The sequence below is a fragment of the Marmota flaviventris genome, chromosome 12, assembly GCF_047511675.1.
Source record: "Marmota flaviventris isolate mMarFla1 chromosome 12, mMarFla1.hap1, whole genome shotgun sequence".
NCBI lineage: Eukaryota > Metazoa > Chordata > Mammalia > Rodentia > Sciuridae > Marmota > Marmota flaviventris.
In genome coordinates this window covers 57,369,496-57,389,741 of record NC_092509.1, presented here as the reverse complement: position 1 = coordinate 57,389,741, position 20,246 = coordinate 57,369,496, and the positions used below count along the sequence as shown (strand labels likewise).

Below are 20,246 nucleotides of genomic sequence, written 5' to 3'. Positions count from 1 at the left end.
AAAAGAAAAAAAAGAGAGAAAAAGAAAAGTGAACTCAAGAAAAATAAGATCTAAAATCAAAATAAGACTATAAAAAAGTTGCAGTTCATAACATTTGAAAAACTTAAAATTTCTAGTTCAAGTAATATTCATGATATAAGTCATGATACATACTTATCTATATTTGAATAGAACCACTCATATATGCACCATTTATGTGCTTTGGGAAGCTTGAGTAGGTTCCGTAACCGAAAACCAATCTTCTGTGAAGCTTTCTTATCTGGTGTTGACATTGTTGCTGTAAATTTCTATATGATTAAAAAAAAAAAAGATAAATTGTAGCTCTATTAAGTAAAAATAAACATTTAAAACAGTGATTTAAAAAGGTGAGTTATATTTAAGTACTCAAAAATTTTTATAGCACTTAACATGGAATTTATTGTTTAATAAACAAACATGATTATTTCTGACAAAGTTAAAGCCTCAAGTCTCACAACACAGTCTCACAAGGAAAGTGAAATATTTGCCCCCATCATGTTCACACTGCAACACATTATCAATTTAAGTACACAGGAAGAAGAGATTCATATGAAATATTCCTACCCGTCATGGGTCAGAAGAGTTCAGTAAGAGGAACTCTGCTGGGCTGGGTATGTAGCTCAGTGGCTGAACACTTGAGATCCTGGATTCAATTCCCAGCAACCAAAAAAATAAAAATAATAAAGGTATTCTGCTGAGAAGGCAGAAAGAGGGAATACACAGATGCATGCAAATAAGCAGTGGGCCCAGAAATGAATTCTATACCAAGTCAGAGAACTCTAACGCCATCCGAATATTTTAGATTACTGAAGAAGGGAAAAAAGCTTCACTAGTGTTAAGTCCGCATGATAACAAAAGCTGCAAAGTATAATAAAAGAAAACTTCAGAAAATATCACTCACGAGTATGGATTTTTAAAATCCTTAATAACAGTTTAATTAAAAAGAAACTTGGGGGCTGGGGATGTGGCTCAAGCGGCGCGCTCGCCTGGCATGCGTGCAGCCCGGGTTCGATCCTCAGGACCACATACAAACAAAGATGCTGTGTCCGCCGATAACTAAAAAATAAATATTAAAAAATTTTCTCTCTCTCTTTAAAAAAAATATATTAAAAAAAAAAAAGAAACTTGGGCTGGGGTTGTGGCTCAGAGGTAGAGTGCTTGCCTACTATGCATGAGGCACTGGGTTCGATCCTCAGCACCACATAAAAATAAAAAAAAGATATTGTGTCCACCTGTAACTAAAAAATAAATATGTAAAAAAAAAAAAAAGAAACTTGGGGCTGAGGCTGTGGCTCAGTGGTACAGCGCTTGCCTAGCACGTGTGAGACATTGGGTTCAATCCTCAGCACCACATAAAAATAAATAGGATAAAGGTATTGTGTCCAGCTACAACTAAAAGAAAACTTAAAAAAGAAAACAACAAAACTTTACCACTGGAACATAAAAAGAATACAACACAACCTAGTGGAATTCATATAAGTATATAAGGATGATACAATATTAGGAAATTATTAATGCATTTTCATTATTAATAAATCAAAACAAGAAAAGTCATAATCACCTCCACTGATGCTAAAGACATGAATAATACCCATTAAAAACAAACTTAATAGACTGGGCACAATGCTGCATGCCTGTAATCCCAGAGCTTGGGAGGCTGAGGCAGGAGGATCATGAGTTCAAAACCAGCCTCAGCAACTTAGCGAGGCCCTAAGCAACTTAGTGAGACCCTGTCTCAAAACAAAATATGAAAAGGACTGGGGATGTAGCTCAATGGTTAAGCACCCCTGGGTTCAATCCCCAGTATCGAAAAATAACAAAAACAAAAACAAAAAACAGACTCACTAGAATGGAAATAGGTGAAATGAATGAAAAACAAATATACAACACATCAAAAATTTTATGATAGAACTAATGTAGTGCTTAAAGGAAAATTTAATCTATAAACTTTAGTTTTAGTCTAATCTATATTAGAAAAAAAGAAAGATCTCAAACTACCAACATTAACCTCTTTTCTGTTGCCAATAATATAGTACCATAGAGTAGTTAAGTTATAAAGAAATTTATTTCAGCTTACAGTTCTGGAGGTCCCAGGTCAAGGGGCCACATTTTAGTGATGGCCTTCTGGGGACAGAGTCCCAAGACAATGCAAGACATTACATGGTAAAAGTCAAGGAGCTTATGGATTGTGTGTCTAAGTACTGGTCTGATCTTTCTCCATCTTCTTATAAGAGCCAACAGGAGCCAGGTGTGGTGGCACATGCCTATAAATCCCAGCAGCTCAGGAAGCTAAGACAGGAGGATCACGAGTTCAAAGCCAGCCTCAGCAAAAGCAAGGCACTAAGCAACTCAGCGAGACCCTGTTTCTAAATAAAATACAAAATAGGGTTGGGGATGTGGCTCAGTGGTTGAGTACCCCCGAGTCTAATCCCAAGGAACACCCCCCCCAAAAAGCCAACAGGATTCAATCATTGAAGTTCCACCCCATGACCTTATCTAATCACATCCCAAAGGCCCCGCATTTAAACACCATAGTCAGATTTAAGTTTCCATTATCTTCATACCTCATAGTAGGGATTATATTTCAACACTTGAAACTGTGGGAAAACAAATCATAGCACTACCTTTCCACTGTAAGAAACAAGAAAAAGGAAGGCAAAATAAATGCAAAGCAATCTGAAGGAAGGAAATAAGATTAAAGCAGAAATAAATAGAAATTAAAAAAAAAAAAATCAGTGAAACCACAAATTCTTTGAAAAGATCAACAAACCTTGAACTAGACAGAACAACAAAATAAAAATAAATGGATCCTTTCATAACTTGATGTAATAGGTTCAATGTGTCCACTCAATTTCATGAGTTGAAACTTAATCTCCAAAGTAACATGTTAATGGTATTTGAGAGGACCTTTAAGAGGTGTTACGTCATGAGGGCTCCACACATATGAATGGATTAATCCACTCACAGATTAATAGCTTGTTAAGAGTAGCTTTGTTTTATAAAAGCAAGATCTCTCTGGCACACTTGCTCTGTCTTGGCATGTGATATGATATACCATACCATGATCCAGCAGAGCCAAGAAGGCCCTCATCAGATGCTGAGCAGATGCTAATACTACACTCTTTACACTCTTAGACCTCCAGAACCTTGAGCCAAAATAAACTAGTTTTCTTTATAAATAATTACTTGTTAGTAGTCAGTCATAGCAAGAGAAAACAGACTAAAACACTTGATAAAACCCATTTTTCCAAACTGCAATCCAAAAATCTGTACTGGGTTGGAGATGTAGTGCAGTAGTAAAACCCCTGCCTAGCAAGCTAAGGCCCTAGGTTTGATCCCCAGTAGTGGGGAAAAAAGAAATCAGTATCATTCTTAATGTTAAAATACTAAAAACAGCTGGGCACGTGTGGCACACACACTAGAATTAGGGAGGCTGATGCAGGAGGATTTCAAGTTCAAAGCTAGCCTCATCAACTTAGTGAGGCCCTAAGCAACTTAGTGAAATCCTGTCTCAAAATAAAAAATACAGCAAGGCGCAGTGGCACACGCCTATGAGCCCAGTGGTTCAGAAGGCTGAGACAGGAGGATCACAAGTTCAAAGCCAGCCTTGCAATGGCAAGGTGCTAAGCAACTTAGTGAGACTTTGTCTTTAAAATACAAAATAAGGCTGGGGATGTAGCTCAGTGGCCAAGTGACCCTGGTTCAATCCCTGTTACACCAAAATAAATAAATAAATATGAAGATAAAAAACACAAAAGGCTAAGGATATGGCTTAGTAGTTAAACACCACTGGGTTCAATCCCTGGTACTAAAAAATAAAATACTAAAATCACTTTAATTTAAATGAGGAATATAACCAAGAGATCAACTATTACTACTATTTTTAAACACCATTTTGAAGGAATTGGCCAAATAGGTAAGAGAAATAAAAAACAGAAAGAAGACATAACTACCACTATTTTCAAGTGACATGACTATCCCAGAAAAGTTAATTAAAAAAAAAAAAAAAAAAACTGTAACCATTAAAAGAAAATTAAATAAAGTAGATGAATACAAAGTTGATATGTAAAGATCAGTATCTTAAAAAGAGTCACTATAAAAAAAAAAACACTGTCTTTTCTAAAAATAAATGAGAAATAGTTAGATAATAAAAGAAAAGCTGAGTACACACACCTGTTAATCCTAGCAATTCAGGAGGATGTGACAGGAAGATTGCAAGTTCGAGGCCAGCCTCAGCCGCTTAGAGACGCTGTCTCAAAATAAAAAATAAAAAGGGCTAGGGATGTAGCTTGGTGGTACAGCACCCTTTGGGTTCAATTCCCAATAGGGGGATGAAGCAAAAATAAGAAAAATCCTGTTTTTGATAGTAAAAATGATAAGAACAAAATATTAAGTATCTAGAAATATACCTAAGAAATATGCAAAGAAATGGAAAAAAAATTAACTATTGAGAGCAATTAAGGACTTAAATAAGTGGAATCACAACCAGTTCTTGAATAAGTAGTCTACATTTTACATATATGTATTTCCTATAAATAAGTTTATAATATTATGCAATCCCAATAAATTTTTTCCTACTCAAGTTGATTCTAAAGTTCATGTGAAAAAATAAAAGTCCAAGAATACTGGGCAAAAAATCTAAAAAAATAAACATACATAAAATAAATGTCCAAGAATACTCAGCAAAAAATCTAAAAAAAAAACATACATAATATCTTGTTCAGACATTAAAAGATAACATAAAGTCATGCTAAAACAATTTGACATTAGCACATATAAACACTCAGTAGACACAGAAATAGAAAGTTTAGAAGTAACCCCACATATATATATATTAGGAATTTAGTCTGTGATGAAGAAAGCATTTTAAATAAATATATAAAAGATGGATTATATTAAATATCACCAGACCAACTAATAGAACCTGGGGAGAAAAAATAGGCTGCAGTTTAACTTCCTTACTTAATCCAAAATAAGTTCCAAATATATTGAAGATTTAAACATCTTAAAAAAATAAAGTAAGAAGAAATATGTAAGAATTCTCAGACTATAAATTTTAGGTTAGGGACCTAGGCCTTTCCAAGCATGACAAACTCAAGAATTTATAAAAAGCACAGTTAATTTTTTTTTTTGAAATCCTGCTTGTTGAACAATATAGAAGCAAAAGCAAAACCCAAACTACAAAAGAAAAAAAATTATAACCAATATAAACAGGGAAAGGTTAATATTCTTAATACATATTAAAGTCTTATCAATTAGCAAGAAAACAACTAAAATCCAATAGAAAAACAGGAAAGAAACAATTTAAAGAAATAGTTTTGAACATTGAAAAGTATCTCAACCTCACTTATAGATTAAATGCCAACAAAAACAAGGCACAGTGGCACACATGTGTAATCCCAGCTACTCACCTGACTAAGGCAAGAGAATAGCAAGTTTGAGGCCAGAATTGGCAATTTCCTGAGACCCTATCTCAAAATAAAAAGTATAAAAAGCCAACCATGTGGCTCAATGGTAGAGTGACCCTGGGTTGATTCCCTAGGGCTAGCGGGAAAAGAGTTTATTTCTACATATCAGATTACAAAAAATCTGGATGTTTTATATACTGAGTTGGCCAGCATCTGGGAAAACAAGGACTCTGCTATATTGTTGGGAGAAAGCATAATTTGGCACTACTTTAAAAACTTTAAATGTGCATACCCTATGATCCAGCAATTCCACATTTTAGGCATCTGTCCTAGAAAAACACTTGCAAATTTATACAAACATGCTTGGGATGTTCACTGCAGCATTGTTTTTAGGAGTGAAAACTTAGAAACCATTTAAATGCTCCCAAATGGGAGAACTTGTAAATAAATTATGGTATTGCATAAGAATGAATATTATACATTGGTAAAAAGAAACAAAATATTGAATTCTGTTTGCCTATGTATCAATGTAGCCAGATAGGAGAAAAAAAAAATTTTTTTTTTCATGGTACTAGATTGTGAACCCAGGGCAGTCTACTGAGAAATATCCCCAGCCTTTTTTATTTTCATTTTGAAGCAAGGTCTCCCTAAATTGCCGAGGTTGGCCTTAAACTTGTGATACTCCTGGCAGCCTCTGAATATCTGGGATTACAGGTGTGCACCATTGTGTCTGACTCAAAAAAACCCAAAAACTTTTGAGTAGGGAAAAAAAAGATACAAATGATGTATGGAACAATATCAGGGAAATGATGTTAAAGTGTAATTGGAAAAATATTTACATTTTAAAAAACTATATGTGTTAAATACTACTACATATTTCCTATGACAACTGTCTTAAATTAAGAATTTTATTTGAATTCCACCTTTTTTTTTTTAAAACTAACAGTAATCTGTTTTAGAATCCAATTCAGGATCTCATACTTGGAAAATTAAAATTTTAATGTAAAAATAAAAATTTTGAAAGTCAGGAGATGATTAGCATAACAACCAAATTACCATCAAATATTCTTATCACAAAAAATGCTACTTCTTTCTATTGAATCAGTGGCCCACATTTTTAAGTTGGATATTGGTTGGATGTATTTACATACATCCAGTAACACATAATAAAATTATGTTAAAGGCATTCCTGTTGAGTGTGAGGAAATAAATTCAAACTGTTAATGGGAATATAAATTATTAAAGTTTTATGGATAATTATTTGATAGTATCTTCCAAATTTTAAATGTAAATATCCTTGTAGCAACTATACTTCTGAGGGTTTATTCAATAAATGAAAAATGAGGAGTGACTACTACTTGGTACAAGGTTTCTTCTGCAGGTAATGAAAATATTCTAAAATTGTGGTGATGACTGTGCATGTTAAGAACCATGAAAGCATATTTTTTTAAGTAGATGAATTATCTAATATGTGTTTATACCTCAATAAACCTGTTCATTTAAAAAAGCAGGACTCTGCAGATAGGCTGCCTACCATGTTAGTATCAACCTTCACTTTCCAGATTTCTGATCTTGAGCAAGATATTTAACTTCTGTATGTCTGCTTTTTCATATGCAAAATGAGGAGTAATGGGATAGTAATCTATCTCATGGGGTTGTTGAAGATTAAAGTAATACATATGAAATGCTTAGTAAGTACTCAATACAAGTTGGTTTTCATAATTCTTGAATTTTGGATGGTGTTCTTTAAATAAGCACACAGAGAAGCTCAGATGTAGCTCACAGGAAAAGCACTTGCCTGGCAGTGCAAGGTCCTGGGTTTAATCCCCAGCACCCAAAAACAAGCAAACATATGGTCAAAATGCATCAGATTTAGAGAATAGGACTAGAAGGGTGAGAGAATAAGCCACATCACATAAATGAAAACAGAAAAAATTAAGAGGTGTAAAGACTAGTAAAGAAAAACTCAGGAGTATATAAAACTTTCCCATATAAAGAAATCTCACATCATGTTTGTCTTATGTTATAACTGTTCTGTATTGCGCAGAATTAGAAAAAACTTTAGAAACAGTCCAAGAAGGAGTGATGTGCCTGGGAGAGAGGGCAGTGGATAGAGCTTGGACAGGGCTGTTTCAGAGTCACAAAGACCAAAGTTTTCTGTATGTGTGAATCATGCAGACTTTCCGTAACAGTTCTTCCAAAATCTAACAGAATTGTTATTTAGCTATTTCTTATATTCATTTGACCTTATATTCAACATCTACCAAGCCAAGAAACACAACATTTTACTTTCAATGAAATAAAAAATTTAAATTGCATGTCAGGTGTTTCTGTACATTTTCTTGATGCTTAAAAAAAAAAAAAAAAAAAGTTTAAGACGCATTTTTTTCATTCTACAAAAGATGAACATATTTTACTTTTTAAAATTATCATAAAGTTGAGAGTTTGGGGGTAGGGCATATTACCGGGCATGTCTTTATTTGATGAGAAACCCACTTCTATTATTGTATTGAAAATTTTTGCTTTATAATACTTTATAAGGCTGGGTTTGTGGCTTAGTGGCAGAGCGCTTGCCTAGCATATGTGAGGCACTGAATTTCATTCTCAGCACCATATATCAATAAATAAAATAAAGGTCCACTGACAACTAAAAATATTTTGAAAAGAACAAAAATAGGAATAATTATATCAAGTTATAAATTTGATAGGAGAAAAATTACATTATTCTTAAAGTTAATATTTTCTTGTCCAATTTTCATTCCTTTGATTCTTACCTGCCCAATGAGTTTTTTAAAAATGTAAAAAATATAAAAGGAGAGGTTGGATGTAGTTCAGTGGTGCAGTGCTTGACAATGTCTAAGGCTTTGGGTTTGATCCCCAGCACCTCCAAAAAATGAAAATAAAAAAGGAAAGGAAATATGATTTCATGTTATATATTTTCTTCTTTTGGATAAAGAAAATACTTCCCTTGGTGATAAACATTTTCTCCCCACTTATTTCCATGCAAAATTCCAAACTGATTTGATACTGCCAAATCAAATTTGTTTAATGTCAACTATCTTCATGGTTACAGAATGATAACTGGCTTTCTACTGGTTTAAAGTTACCCAAAAAACCCATAAAATTTTCTAGGTCACTAAAATAGGATCTGAGCAGCAGTACTGAATTAAAGAAATGAAACTGTTACACAAATATAAAAGAATACATATCAACTTTATTGCATTGAGCAACTGTTTACTTCCTTTCACATGAAAAAATTTTAGCATACACATACCTGTGGAACCATTGCAACCCTCTGGTTTCTTTTAGGTGACTTTGTATTTATTTGTCTGTCATCTTCATCAGAAAAGAGTCGACTTCGTTTTGAATTTCTAAAAGGCTATGATATAAATTTTTTATTTAATGAAAAAGCAGAATACTCCTCATTTTTGTTCCAAAATATAATCCTATATTTGGAAAACACAGCTAACTCTGGATTATCAACAGTAATGAAAGGACTAAGTATGAGTATTACAAAGTACATAAAGCCACATAATCTTAGATTTAGAAAACAAAAATATATATTTATGCAATGTGTTCACAAATGCAATACTTCTCTGATTAAACTAAAACTAAAACCTAAGCTCCTTAATAGTCTGGAAGCCTTAGATGATGAAGATAGGAAAATAAATTCTGGAAATTCCAGTTCAAATTATATTGGTTAATACCAGTTGGGTGAATTACATGTCTGCTGCATAAAGTTGGGCTGGAACAAACACATTAAATGACTCTAGAATAATATGCCTAAATGTATATAATATTATACTAGATCAGCTGTCAAAATTATTAATTGAATTTCCATTTGTAAGAAAAAAACAAGATACTTGAAAACATTCTTTAAAACTAAAAAAAAAAATTAAGTAGCAAAAGTACATAATACACTAATGGGTAATATTTTTTTCAAAATTTATAGTTCACCTTAGGTTTAGAGGTTTCATGAATAAACAAAACAGAAATAAGACCCACATCCTTTTCTAAAAGATTTCCTTCTACTCAGGAAAGATTTTCAGGCCTATTTGTAAGGGAAATGGGTACACAGAGCTAACAAAATTTGGTCAGTAACCAACAGACCAAATTAAAATTAAACCCACTGTGTCTTTACACTTCAAAGCCCATATTTAAATTCCTTCTACCCTATCCCCCTTCTCTGACCATGAGCAGAGAGGAGGAAGAGAATGATGAAACTGATGCGATGGAACTACAAAATTCCCTACATACACTGTGGCCACTACCCAGGCTACTGCTGCTGTCCATCCAAGTTCTAGACTTGTTTGATGATTGACCACTAAAACCTGTTAGCTACCTGACTGGGCAGGCGAGAGACAGAGATCTGAAAATTGTTAGTCATGAAATTTAATGCTCATTTCTACTTTTCACCTCCAAATGCACTAATCCTTGACAAGATTTTAATACCTAACACTTATTTATATATCTTGCTGCAGGAACGAGAGTCACAAGAAACTTTTTGTGTATCTATTAAAAAGTAAGACTTTTGCTTAGCATAATATTCTCCAACTCCATTCATTTATGAGCAAATGCCAAAATTTTATTCTCTTTTAATGCCGAGTAATATTCCACTGTATATATATAGCAGTTTCTTTTTTTAATTGATTTTTAAATTTTTTTAAATACACGACAGCAGTGGAATGCACCACAATTCTTATTACACATATAGAGCACAATTTTTTGTATCTCTGTATATAAAGTATGTTCACATCAATTTACAGCACAGTTTCTTTATCCATTCAGCTATTGATGGGCATCTATGTTGGTTCCACAGTTTAACTATTGTGCATTCAGCTCCTATAAATATTGGTGTGGCTATGTCACTATAGTATGCTGATTTTAAGTCCTTTAAGTATAGACAAGGGGTGGGATACCTGGGTTAAATGGTGGTTCCATTCCAAGTTTTCTAAGGAATCTCCATACTGCTTTCCAAAGTGGTTATACCCATTTGCAGTCCCACCAGCAATGAATGAGTGTACCTTTTCCCCCACATTCCCAAAAACTAAAGGCCAAATATTTTCTCTGATTAGTGGATGCTGATCTATTAGAATGGTGCATGGGAAGAATGGAGGAACTTTGGATGGGAAGAAGGGAGGGGAAGGAGGAACTATGAGGGTGGGAAAGATGGTGGTATGAGATGGATATGATACCCTAGGTACACGTATGATTGCACAAATGGTATGTCTACACTGTGTACAACCAGAGAATTGAAATGTTGCGCTCCATTTATGTATGATGAATGAAATGCATTCTGCTGTCACGTATAACTAAGTAGAACAAATAAAAAAAAAAAAAAGTAAGACTTTTGGCTATTGCTGGGGGTTTGTTTGTTTTTTTCCTACTTAAATACACTACAATTCTTTTTAAAATACTTAATTATGACCAGATATCACTGACTACAGGTAATTTATCTAAGGTCAAATACTGTTCAATGACCCTTTACTTAAAGACTCAAATTCTTGTGGTTATAACAAAACCTTGGACATTTTTTCCTGTCTTATAAGAATTTATACATGACAATAATAAAAGTTAGCTATGATTATTAAAGTCTAAGAAAAACACATTCCTTACCATTTCCACAGCAGGGCCTGTATTTCTGCCTTTCCAAACAGGGGTTTTCTGTAAAGAACTGTACTTTTCATTCCATGTGTTAGATAAGCTTCCCTCTGTAATGAATAATTAATACTAATAAAATTTAAGTTTAGTTCAAAGGATTTCATACCATGAGCACTATCTACTTAATGGTAGCAATATATATGAAATATACACCCATGTGGAAAAAATACAGTAGTAATAATTTTAGTTTATTTTGAATAAAAAAATCTTATCTATATTTTTTTGTTCAATTCCCTTAATAATTTGATAAAGTGATACATCTTGAAAGTACTGAATTTCTATACTGAAACATATACCATCTTTCCCCCTTTCTTTTTGTTTTTTAATAATTCCTCCACTTCAATTGCCAAAACTATCTCTTCCTTTAACTCTAACTCCTAATTTAGGACACACGTTTTTTTGCTTCAATATTTGGAACGCTTGGGGCTGGGTTTGTGGCTCAGTGGTAGAGCACTTGCCTAGCATGTGTGAAGTACTGGTTTCAATCCTCAGTACCACACATAAATAAATGTGGAACCCTTGATATATGAAAATAAAATTAATGTGATGTTTCTGTTTTTCTTAATTTAAAAAAAGGTCTATGGAGTTGTATACAACCAGGAAGAATTCAAACAAGTGATTGATTAAATATATTATAAAAATAAAAGGGAGTGAGTTTAATTTTTGTAGAAAGGTATATTTAAATATGTAGAGATTCATAGAAAACTGGGATGAGTATAGATAGGATAATTATTTTTAGTCTCTTCTAGTTGCTCATCAGTAATTTCTAAAAGAAATTTATTTTAGTTGTAGTTGGAAACAATGCCTTTTTTAAAATTTATTGTTATGTGGTGTTGAGGGTCAAACCCAGCGCCTCGCACGTGCTAGGTGGCCACAACCCCAGCCCCTGTATAATTCTTCTTCTTCTTTTTTTTTTTTTAATATTTATCTATTTATTTCAGTTGTAGTTGGACACAACGTCTCCATTTCACTTGTTTACTTTTATGTGGTGCTGAGGATCAAACCCAGGGCCTCATGCGTGCTAGGCTAGCACTCCACCGCTGAGCCACAACCCCAATCCCTGTATGATTCTTTTTTAAAAACGAAATAGGGCTAGGGGTGTGACTCAGTGGTACAGTGCTTGCCTAGTGTGTATGAGGCCCTAGGTTTGATCCCCAGCACTGTGAACAAATAAATAAAAAAACATACACACATACAAAATAAATAAAACGTAGTGTACACCTATTGCTGCAGCTACTTGGGAGGATACTTTGAGCCCAGGGGTTCAAAGTTAGTCTGAGCAAGATAGGGAGACCTGTCTCCAAAAAAGAAAAGAAAGAAAAATGGATTTAATATTGGGAGAAAAAGATCAGAATACTTTTTCAGATATCTATCTATCTATCTATCTATCTATCTATCTATTTATTTATTTTGCAGGGTGGAGGCCAATACTAGGGATTGAATCCAGGGCCTCACACACACTAGGAAAGTTTTCTACCATTGCTCTATAATCCTACCCCCTAGATTGACTGATCTATCTATAGATAGATATTTGTATGTGTGTGTGTGTGTGTGCGTGCATGAGTGAGTGATACTGGGTACTAAATCTAGGGCACTCTACCCTGAGCTATACCCCCATCCCTTTTTTATTTTTGAGACAGGGTTTTACTAAATTGCATGAGGCTGGCCTTGAAATTTGCGATCCTCTTGCCTCAGTATCCTGAATCACTGGGATTACAGGCATGAGCACTCAACCCCACATGTATATTTTAAGAAGGACAAAAGAAAAGAAGTGGAGGGTGTGGGATATAGCTCCGTGACAGAGTACGTGATGAGGTCCTGGATTCAATCCCCAGAACCAAAAAAAAAAGAGTGATGGAACTGATCTGTTTAGGCAAACCAACCAAGGTATTCTAGAAGATAAGTTGTCTCAAACAGGTCTTCATTTGATAAATCACTACAAAGCACAACACAGTAGCTTTAAAGACACAAAGGACTAATGAATTTTGAGAATATTTAGCTTGGTTCCCAATTTATTTACCTAGTAGAATCTTAACCAAGAGATAAAATTTAAAATGAACCATATTAAGAGGGCTAGTTTACTGTACCTATTCAAAAGAAATAATGAGATCAAGGAATGTTATCTAGCTTTTTCTCATTAAGAGAAAAGTACTATTCTTCTTTTATTGCAGGGAACTTGCATTATTACTTAGAAGAAAAGATAAACCATTATGCAAACATACAGCTCAGCACAGGTTTAATAAATGCTTTAAATTTATATAAGATCTTTCTAGAATGTGTAGTTTGGAGTTTTTAAAATAATTTTAAGAAAAAAACTTTTCTTAATTTCTAATAATTCAGGACAATTTATATGTTCTAAAAGTTTATGAATTTCAAGTTATCAGTAAAAATCAATAGCTAAAATAAATAATAACAGAAGGAAAGAGAAATAATATCAAAATTAATTTTATTAATTAAATTTCTAGGTTATAAACATCCCCCAAAACAATATAATTCTTACCTTTTAAACTGACAAGGGCTTTTGCTGAAGAGCCTACAATAAAAAACAAAACAAATTAATAATCATTTCAAAAATCAAAGTGAGAAAAAGAACATGATTTGAGGGTAAAAGTAATCCATTTCATTTGAGCAATGTTGAGTTTGAAATGATGCTGGTATGTGCAATTAGAAATAAGTAGATGGCTAGACATAGTGCACACACCAATAATCCAAGCTACTTGGGAGGATCACAAGTTCAAGGCTAGTCCTGGCAACTTAGAGAGACACTGTCTCCAAAAAAACCAAACCAAATCAAACAAAAAAACAAAACCCAAACAAACAAACAAAAAACAAGGAGGGAGGCTGAGGATAAAGTTTAAGGATAAAGTACCCCTGGGTTCTATCTATCCAAGAAATAACTAGTATACAATTCAAACTATAAACCAGAACTCAAATAGGGTAAGAAAAAATTGGAGAGACATCTGGGAGTCCTGTTAAAAGCTGTGAGAGTTGGAAACCATTCCCAGACAGGAAAATGTAGAAAGAGGGAAAAAGAAGAATAGGGACAGAAGTAATTTTGGATCTTAACTCAAAATGCTTTGATGGGCTGGAGGTACCGCTCAGTTGGTAGAATGCACAAGGTCCCGGGTTCAATCCCTAGCTCTGCTGAGGGGCAGGGCGGTGTACTTTGATGCTAAAGAAAAGAGAAACCGAAATGACATTTATTCAGGAAAGATCAGATGAGGTAATGGAGTAGAAAAGCAAAATGGAAATGATTTCAGAGACTGTCATAGCAGGCCATAAGTCCCTAGAAAGTCTAGAATGTAGGTATGCATGACACTTAAAAAAGAAGTGCAGAACACACAAAAGGGGCTAGCATAAACTTGAAGGGATTCACTAGATAAAACAAACTTTAGGGTATATTAGAATAACCAGGAAGCTCCTCATAATGCAGAATCCATACTATTAATAAAGCTTTTCAGAGGAGGTAACCCACTTTGAGAAACTGAGCTTTTGGTTTTGGTGTGAATAAAGGACAATATCTATGGATGAAGGGTGCAGGAGAATCAATAGGGAAAAATGTGTTGAAGTGTAATGACCAAAGGTAGTAAAGTCACGGACAGGAAGAGTTGGGGAAGAATGCTATAAAATCTTGCTAAAAACTTCAAACAAAACAACACAACTGAAAAGCAGCAAAGTAGACAGTGCCCATATCATTGCAGCTAGTAAGAGAAATACAGTTCATTTGAGAAAAAAGTAGTAACCATTCACTCATGCAATGAGTATGTATTGAGAGCTAACTGCCCATCAGTCTCTGCTCCGGACAACAGGGATACCACAGAAAGCAAAACAGTCCTGTTCTTCTGAAACTTACATATCTACCGAGGGGAGATAAACAAATACACAACAGGTGATGGTGAACACTCTGGAAAAAAGTACAGCAGGATAAAAGGGCCAGTGAGTGTGGGAGTAGGGGAAGGGTAGACTATTTTTATATGAAATGCTCATGATTAGCTGTTCTGAAAGGAAATGTTGGAACAGGGATCTGAAGGAAGAAGTATAAGCCACAAGGATATCTATTTCTGTTCCATGAACACAGGAACCATATCTTACAGATTCTGACCTACCACCTTTTTTAACCTTTTCTTAGAGGCAGTATGGCCTAGTGGTCAAAATAACAGGTTCTAGGTTGACACTAGTTGTGTTTGAATCTTGGCTCTGTCACTTTAGCAATGTTACCTCCCCCAAATTACTTAACCTCTCTGTGCTGTTTCTTCATGTGCAAATGAGTGAGTTAACATATATACATAAAAGTAAAAAACAAAAAAAACATATATACGTAAAAGTGTACTCAGCACATGGCTAATTTTCATAGTGGTTACTATTAATATTATTTTGATCAATTTATAAAATCTTTTTAAGTTAAGAGCATGAATTTTAGGGCTGAGGATATGACTCAAGCGGTAGCGGCTTGCCTGCCATGCGTGCGCCCGGGTTCGATTCTTAGCACCACATACAAAAAAAGATGTGTGTCCGCCGAAAATTAAATAATAAATATTAAAAAAAAATTATCTCTCTCTCTCTCTCTCTCTCTAAAAAAAAAAAAAAAGAGCATGAATTTTAAAGGCAGGTAAATCTGATTTAGAATCCTACACTAACTGGATATTCATTCAACCAATATTTACTGAATGTTTGCCATAGCACTGTTTTGTATTGTTTGGGGTGCTGGGGATCAAACCCAGGGCCTCATGCATGCTAAGCAAGTGCTCTGCCACTGAGCAACAGCAACTGTTTTAGTGACTGAGGTTACCCCAAAGGACAAGACAGACAAAGCTTCTGCTCTCAGGGAGTTTATATTTTAGTGGAAAGAGACATACAATAAACAAGTATATAAATAATAATTATAGTTTGTGGCAATTGTTATTAAGGAAATAAACAGGGTGATGTTTACGTGGGGGAAGTTACTTATATAGAGTAGTTAGGGAAGGCTTCTCTGAGGTAGTAACATCTGAAAAGAGCTAGCTATTAGAGCACAGGAAGTCAAAGCATGTATGGGCAGAAGAAACAGGGGAAAAGCCCTGAAAAAACAGCTTAGAATATAAAAACAATATGAGAGGAGAGGGGTGCTGGGGGAAAGAATTATTGTACAAGGAAAGAGTATAAGAGAAAAGGTCAGAGGGGAAGCCAGGTGTTATGTGTAGAACTGGGAATGCAGTATAAAGAAAAATAGAAACAGTACCCGCTCTAATCTGGTTAGGCTACTAACTGAATTATCACATAAACAAGCATGAAACTGCAACTGTGACAGCTGCCACTAAGAAGTTACACAGTGGTATGAAAAGATTTAAAAACATAACCTCATCCAGGAGGATGGAAAAATAACTCACTAAAGTTCAAAATGGGATCTAAATGATAAATAGAAGTTAACAGGAAGTGAGGGGAGAAAAAGTATTCCAGTTGAGAATAGCATGTGCAAAGGCCCTGCAGAAAAGACAGCCTGGTGAGAATGAGAAAGGTCCAATGTAACTCAAAGGGATAGATTGATAGGGTGATACATAGTGAAGCTGGAGAGATAGGGAGTAGCCATATCACAAACGGCCTCATAGCTAGCTACAAATGGGTTTTAAACAGGATGGCATGCATACATTTTGAAAGGATGCCCCCTGGCCTGTATATGAGGGGAGGGAGTAGATTAATGGAAAGCTGAAGTAATTAGTGTACAAAAGAGATGATGACAACTTGGACTAGGTGATGGTAAGAAGCAGGTACAACTGAGATATTTAGATCGTAAAAGTTCCAAGACTTGGGGCGGTGGCTCAGTGGTAGAGCACTCGCCTAGGCACTGGGTTCAATCCTTAGCACCACATTAAAATAAAGGTATTGTGTCCAACTACAAATAAAAAATAAATATGTTTTTTAAAAAGTTCCAAGTCTTAGCATAGGTTTAAACATGTGAAATTAAAGAGAGGAAAGTGCCAAAGATAAACTCTAGGTTTCTGCTCTGCCAGCTAAATGCAAAGTGGAACCATTCATTAAGACAAGAACCAAAGAAAGTTATCTATATCCTGTGGTGGGATTATGAACCTGTGAAGTTTGAAGGGGCCTATGAAGTATCCAAGAGATATGAAACAATAAGAGATTATCAAGAACAGGAGGAGCTCAAAGGAAAGACCTGGGCTAAAGATAGCTTCAGTTTCCTCCAATACTTGCATCAATTCAAATGAAGATTAAATTAATAAATTTTGCACAGCATCTGGTTCCTAGGTAAGTACTCTATTAATTATAGCTTTTATTATTGATAATGTTACAATGGCTATTAATATATTAGCTAGCTCCCTAGACTAAACTTGGCCAAAAAAAAAATTGCTATTTCCAGTATTAAATTGAAATCACTTTTCCTTTTCAAGATCCTGTCCATTTTAATTAATAATGCCTACTACTCTACATTTGGTTCCATGTAAGTCAAGTATTTATGTATATATGATAACCAGGTAAAGCAATTCTAGCTTTCAACAAAGCTATAGTCTGACTAAATAAGACATATACCACACAAACATGCATGTCCCTGCCCAACACACCAATGTACCAACGGATGTCACAAAGTAATATAAATGATTAAGTTATTCAGTTTAAGAATGTAGCTGGAACTTGAACCTTGTATAAATTCCAAGTCTTTAAAAAGAACCACAGTAAGAAAAAGTTTTTCATATGGTAGCACACTATGATTATTAGGCCCACCTAAATCACAATCAACTGTATTCTCCAAAAAAGAAACAATAAAATTCATGGATGGTCTACAGTTGTGCCCTGTCCAATACAGTAGCCACCAGCTATTTAAAATTGATTAATTAAAATTTAAAATTTCATTCCTCTGTAGCCACATTTACAGTGTTCCACATATGGCTAATGGCTACCCTACTAGGCACTGCAAAAGAAAACATTTCCATTACTGACAAAGTTCTTTTGGGATTTAGTGCTAGTCTAGATCACATTTAAAACCCAAACACTTTGAATATAAACTTTTCACAGCTTGGCAACCTAAACTTTGAACTTCAGAACATATGAAGAACATATGTCCTCACAAAATAATGAGCATTGGCAATATCTTGAGCTCTCATTTTTAAAGTCTGCCTTGTGTGCAGATAGATTTAATAGTGAGTAAGCTTTTTGTTATACTAAAACTCTCTCCAAGTGATACATATACACGAACTTCAGTGAGTGGGGATTCAGGACCATTTTTGTAACTAACTCAAATGCAATACCTGCCTTTCCGTATAATTTATGCAATACTGAAAATTACAAACTTTAGTTTCATTATCCTTAAACTATATATGTATATATGATAACCAGGTAAAGCAATTCTAGCTTTGATGCCCAGTCCACACAAATATGAGTATCCCTGTCTTAAGCGGCGGTGGGGGGGGGAATAAGCACGGATAAATGAGGCAATGCCCAGGAGTGGGTGTCAGGCAGAGAACTGTATATGTATGCGGTCTGTGCTGGTCATCTCCATGTGTAAAGACACCCCCATGATTCTTAAGACAAATCCTAACAAAAGAAAGTCTGTGGGATGGGGGCTACCTTGAACACTGTGTGTCCAGTCTGGATTATCTCCAGAAAGGTCCACAGCCACCTGTGGTCCCAGGGGAAGGGGCCAACCCTCTGACACGGAAACACTTCCAGGGGTGGACGAGATTGGGGGGGGGGGGAGCAGTGAAGATCACAAGTGCCTGTAGAAGCAGGAGCTGACAAGATCAGAGGCTGGGACAAGAAGAGGGGGCTGTGACCACCCATTGCCCAGCCCAAGCCCTCTCCCGGCCCCCGGACAGGCGAGTTACATAACCCCGGCGGGCGTCTCTCGGCGCCGGGCGAGTGGTGCAGGCGGCGAAGACAGCCCCCGCGTCCGGGGGCTGCTCTTTCCCTACCTCCGCCGGGGGCCGGAGTCCGGCCAGGGGAGCAGCCACCGCCTCCGCCCGGCACAGGCTGGACTCCCGGGCTTTCGGTTTCCGGCCCTGGCGCTCGCACAACCCCAGAAACCAACACACAGACACCATAACAAAGGCGGCGACGCGGCGGCAACACCGGAGTAGGAGGACTAGGGGACCACGGTGGAGCTGGCAGTCAGCCCACCTACCCGCCGGAGGGCACGGCCGCCTATTCCAGCCGGTACAGCCGCGGGGCAGGCGGCCGGCGGGAAGAAGGGGGTGCTTTGAGGTGCTACTCACTCTCGTCAGGCAACTGGTCGAGCTCCGCCATCTTGAACGAGCCGCGCCGCTTTTTCAAAGGCTGCCCGCCGCGGTGCATTGTGGGGCGGAGACTGTCTTTGCGAGGGAGGTTCGAATGCGGAGCTTGCTGCCCGCGGCGCCGCGCCGCGCTGCTCCCGCCGCGGCCGGCTGAGGCGGGCCCGGCTCCGCCTGCGCCTGCCCGGGAAGCGGGTGCGCCGGGTGGCCGCGCCTCGCCCTCCGCCCTCACCCCCGCCCCGGGCCGGAGGGTGGGAGGAGGGAGGCCGCGCGGAGAGGCCCGGCGCCCGAGCGCGGGGGGCGCAGCGCCAGCTTCTGAGTCCCGCCCGGGCCGCGCCGCCCGCCCGCCTGTCCTCTCCGGGGCTCGCTCCCGGCGCGCGTTTCGCGGCTCGCGCTGCAGCTGTGGGAACTGCAGGCTGTTTGTTCCGAGAAGGGAACGGGAGTAAGGCCCCGGCGGGCCGAGGCGTGAGGCAGGGAGGGGGCACCTGTGGCCCCGACACGGGAGAAGAGCCCTTGGTTGTTGATCACGTTACGCCAGCGGAGCTTTCCATGAAGTCAAGTATTCTCGGTTCCTCAGACCCACATTTCTCAGGCTCCTCGGTCACCCCCAGCCCCGAGCTTAGCTGCTGCAGCCACCTAGTGTGTGGGTCCAGGACTCAGGATCTCAGCGGCCTCTGGTGAGCCGGGGACTCTAGCTCCTGAAGATTGGAAAATGAGCTCCCCGTGCAGCCCGGAAAGAGAGACCTTGAGAGGTCGTGAAGTTAGTCATTTAGGCAGGCAGCTAAGAACTGTTCTGCTCAGCCTGTGCATCCTTTTGACAATGGTCCGTGTAGTGAACTGGGAGAGAACTACAAAATGACTCACTGATGGCTTCCTGGGGATAAAACTAACAGTGGCACTACATGGTGATTAAGTAACTTGATCTAAATGTAATGAGGAA

General features: G+C 37.0%; 1 protein-coding gene across 2 annotated transcripts in view; it reads right to left on the bottom strand.

The window, feature by feature from the left end:
* Lin9 (lin-9 DREAM MuvB core complex component) overlaps positions 1-19,370 on the bottom strand; it is a 66,451-nt gene extending 47,081 nt beyond the window's left edge. The window contains exons 1-5 of one of the 2 annotated variants that reach the window (XM_027954739.2): positions 19,292-19,370; positions 13,588-13,620; positions 11,043-11,137; positions 8,701-8,805; positions 154-287 (exon numbers count right to left, since the gene is read on the bottom strand). In XM_027954739.2, coding sequence (XP_027810540.1) covers positions 154-287; positions 8,701-8,805; positions 11,043-11,137; positions 13,588-13,620; positions 19,292-19,370 — 446 coding nt within the window. Of the gene's footprint in view, positions 1-153; positions 288-8,700; positions 8,806-11,042; positions 11,138-13,587; positions 13,621-14,154; positions 14,168-19,291 lie in introns of those variants that run through there. The other variant, XM_071619723.1, reaches the window with a different exon arrangement.
* Positions 19,371-20,246: the final 876 nt, after the last annotated feature.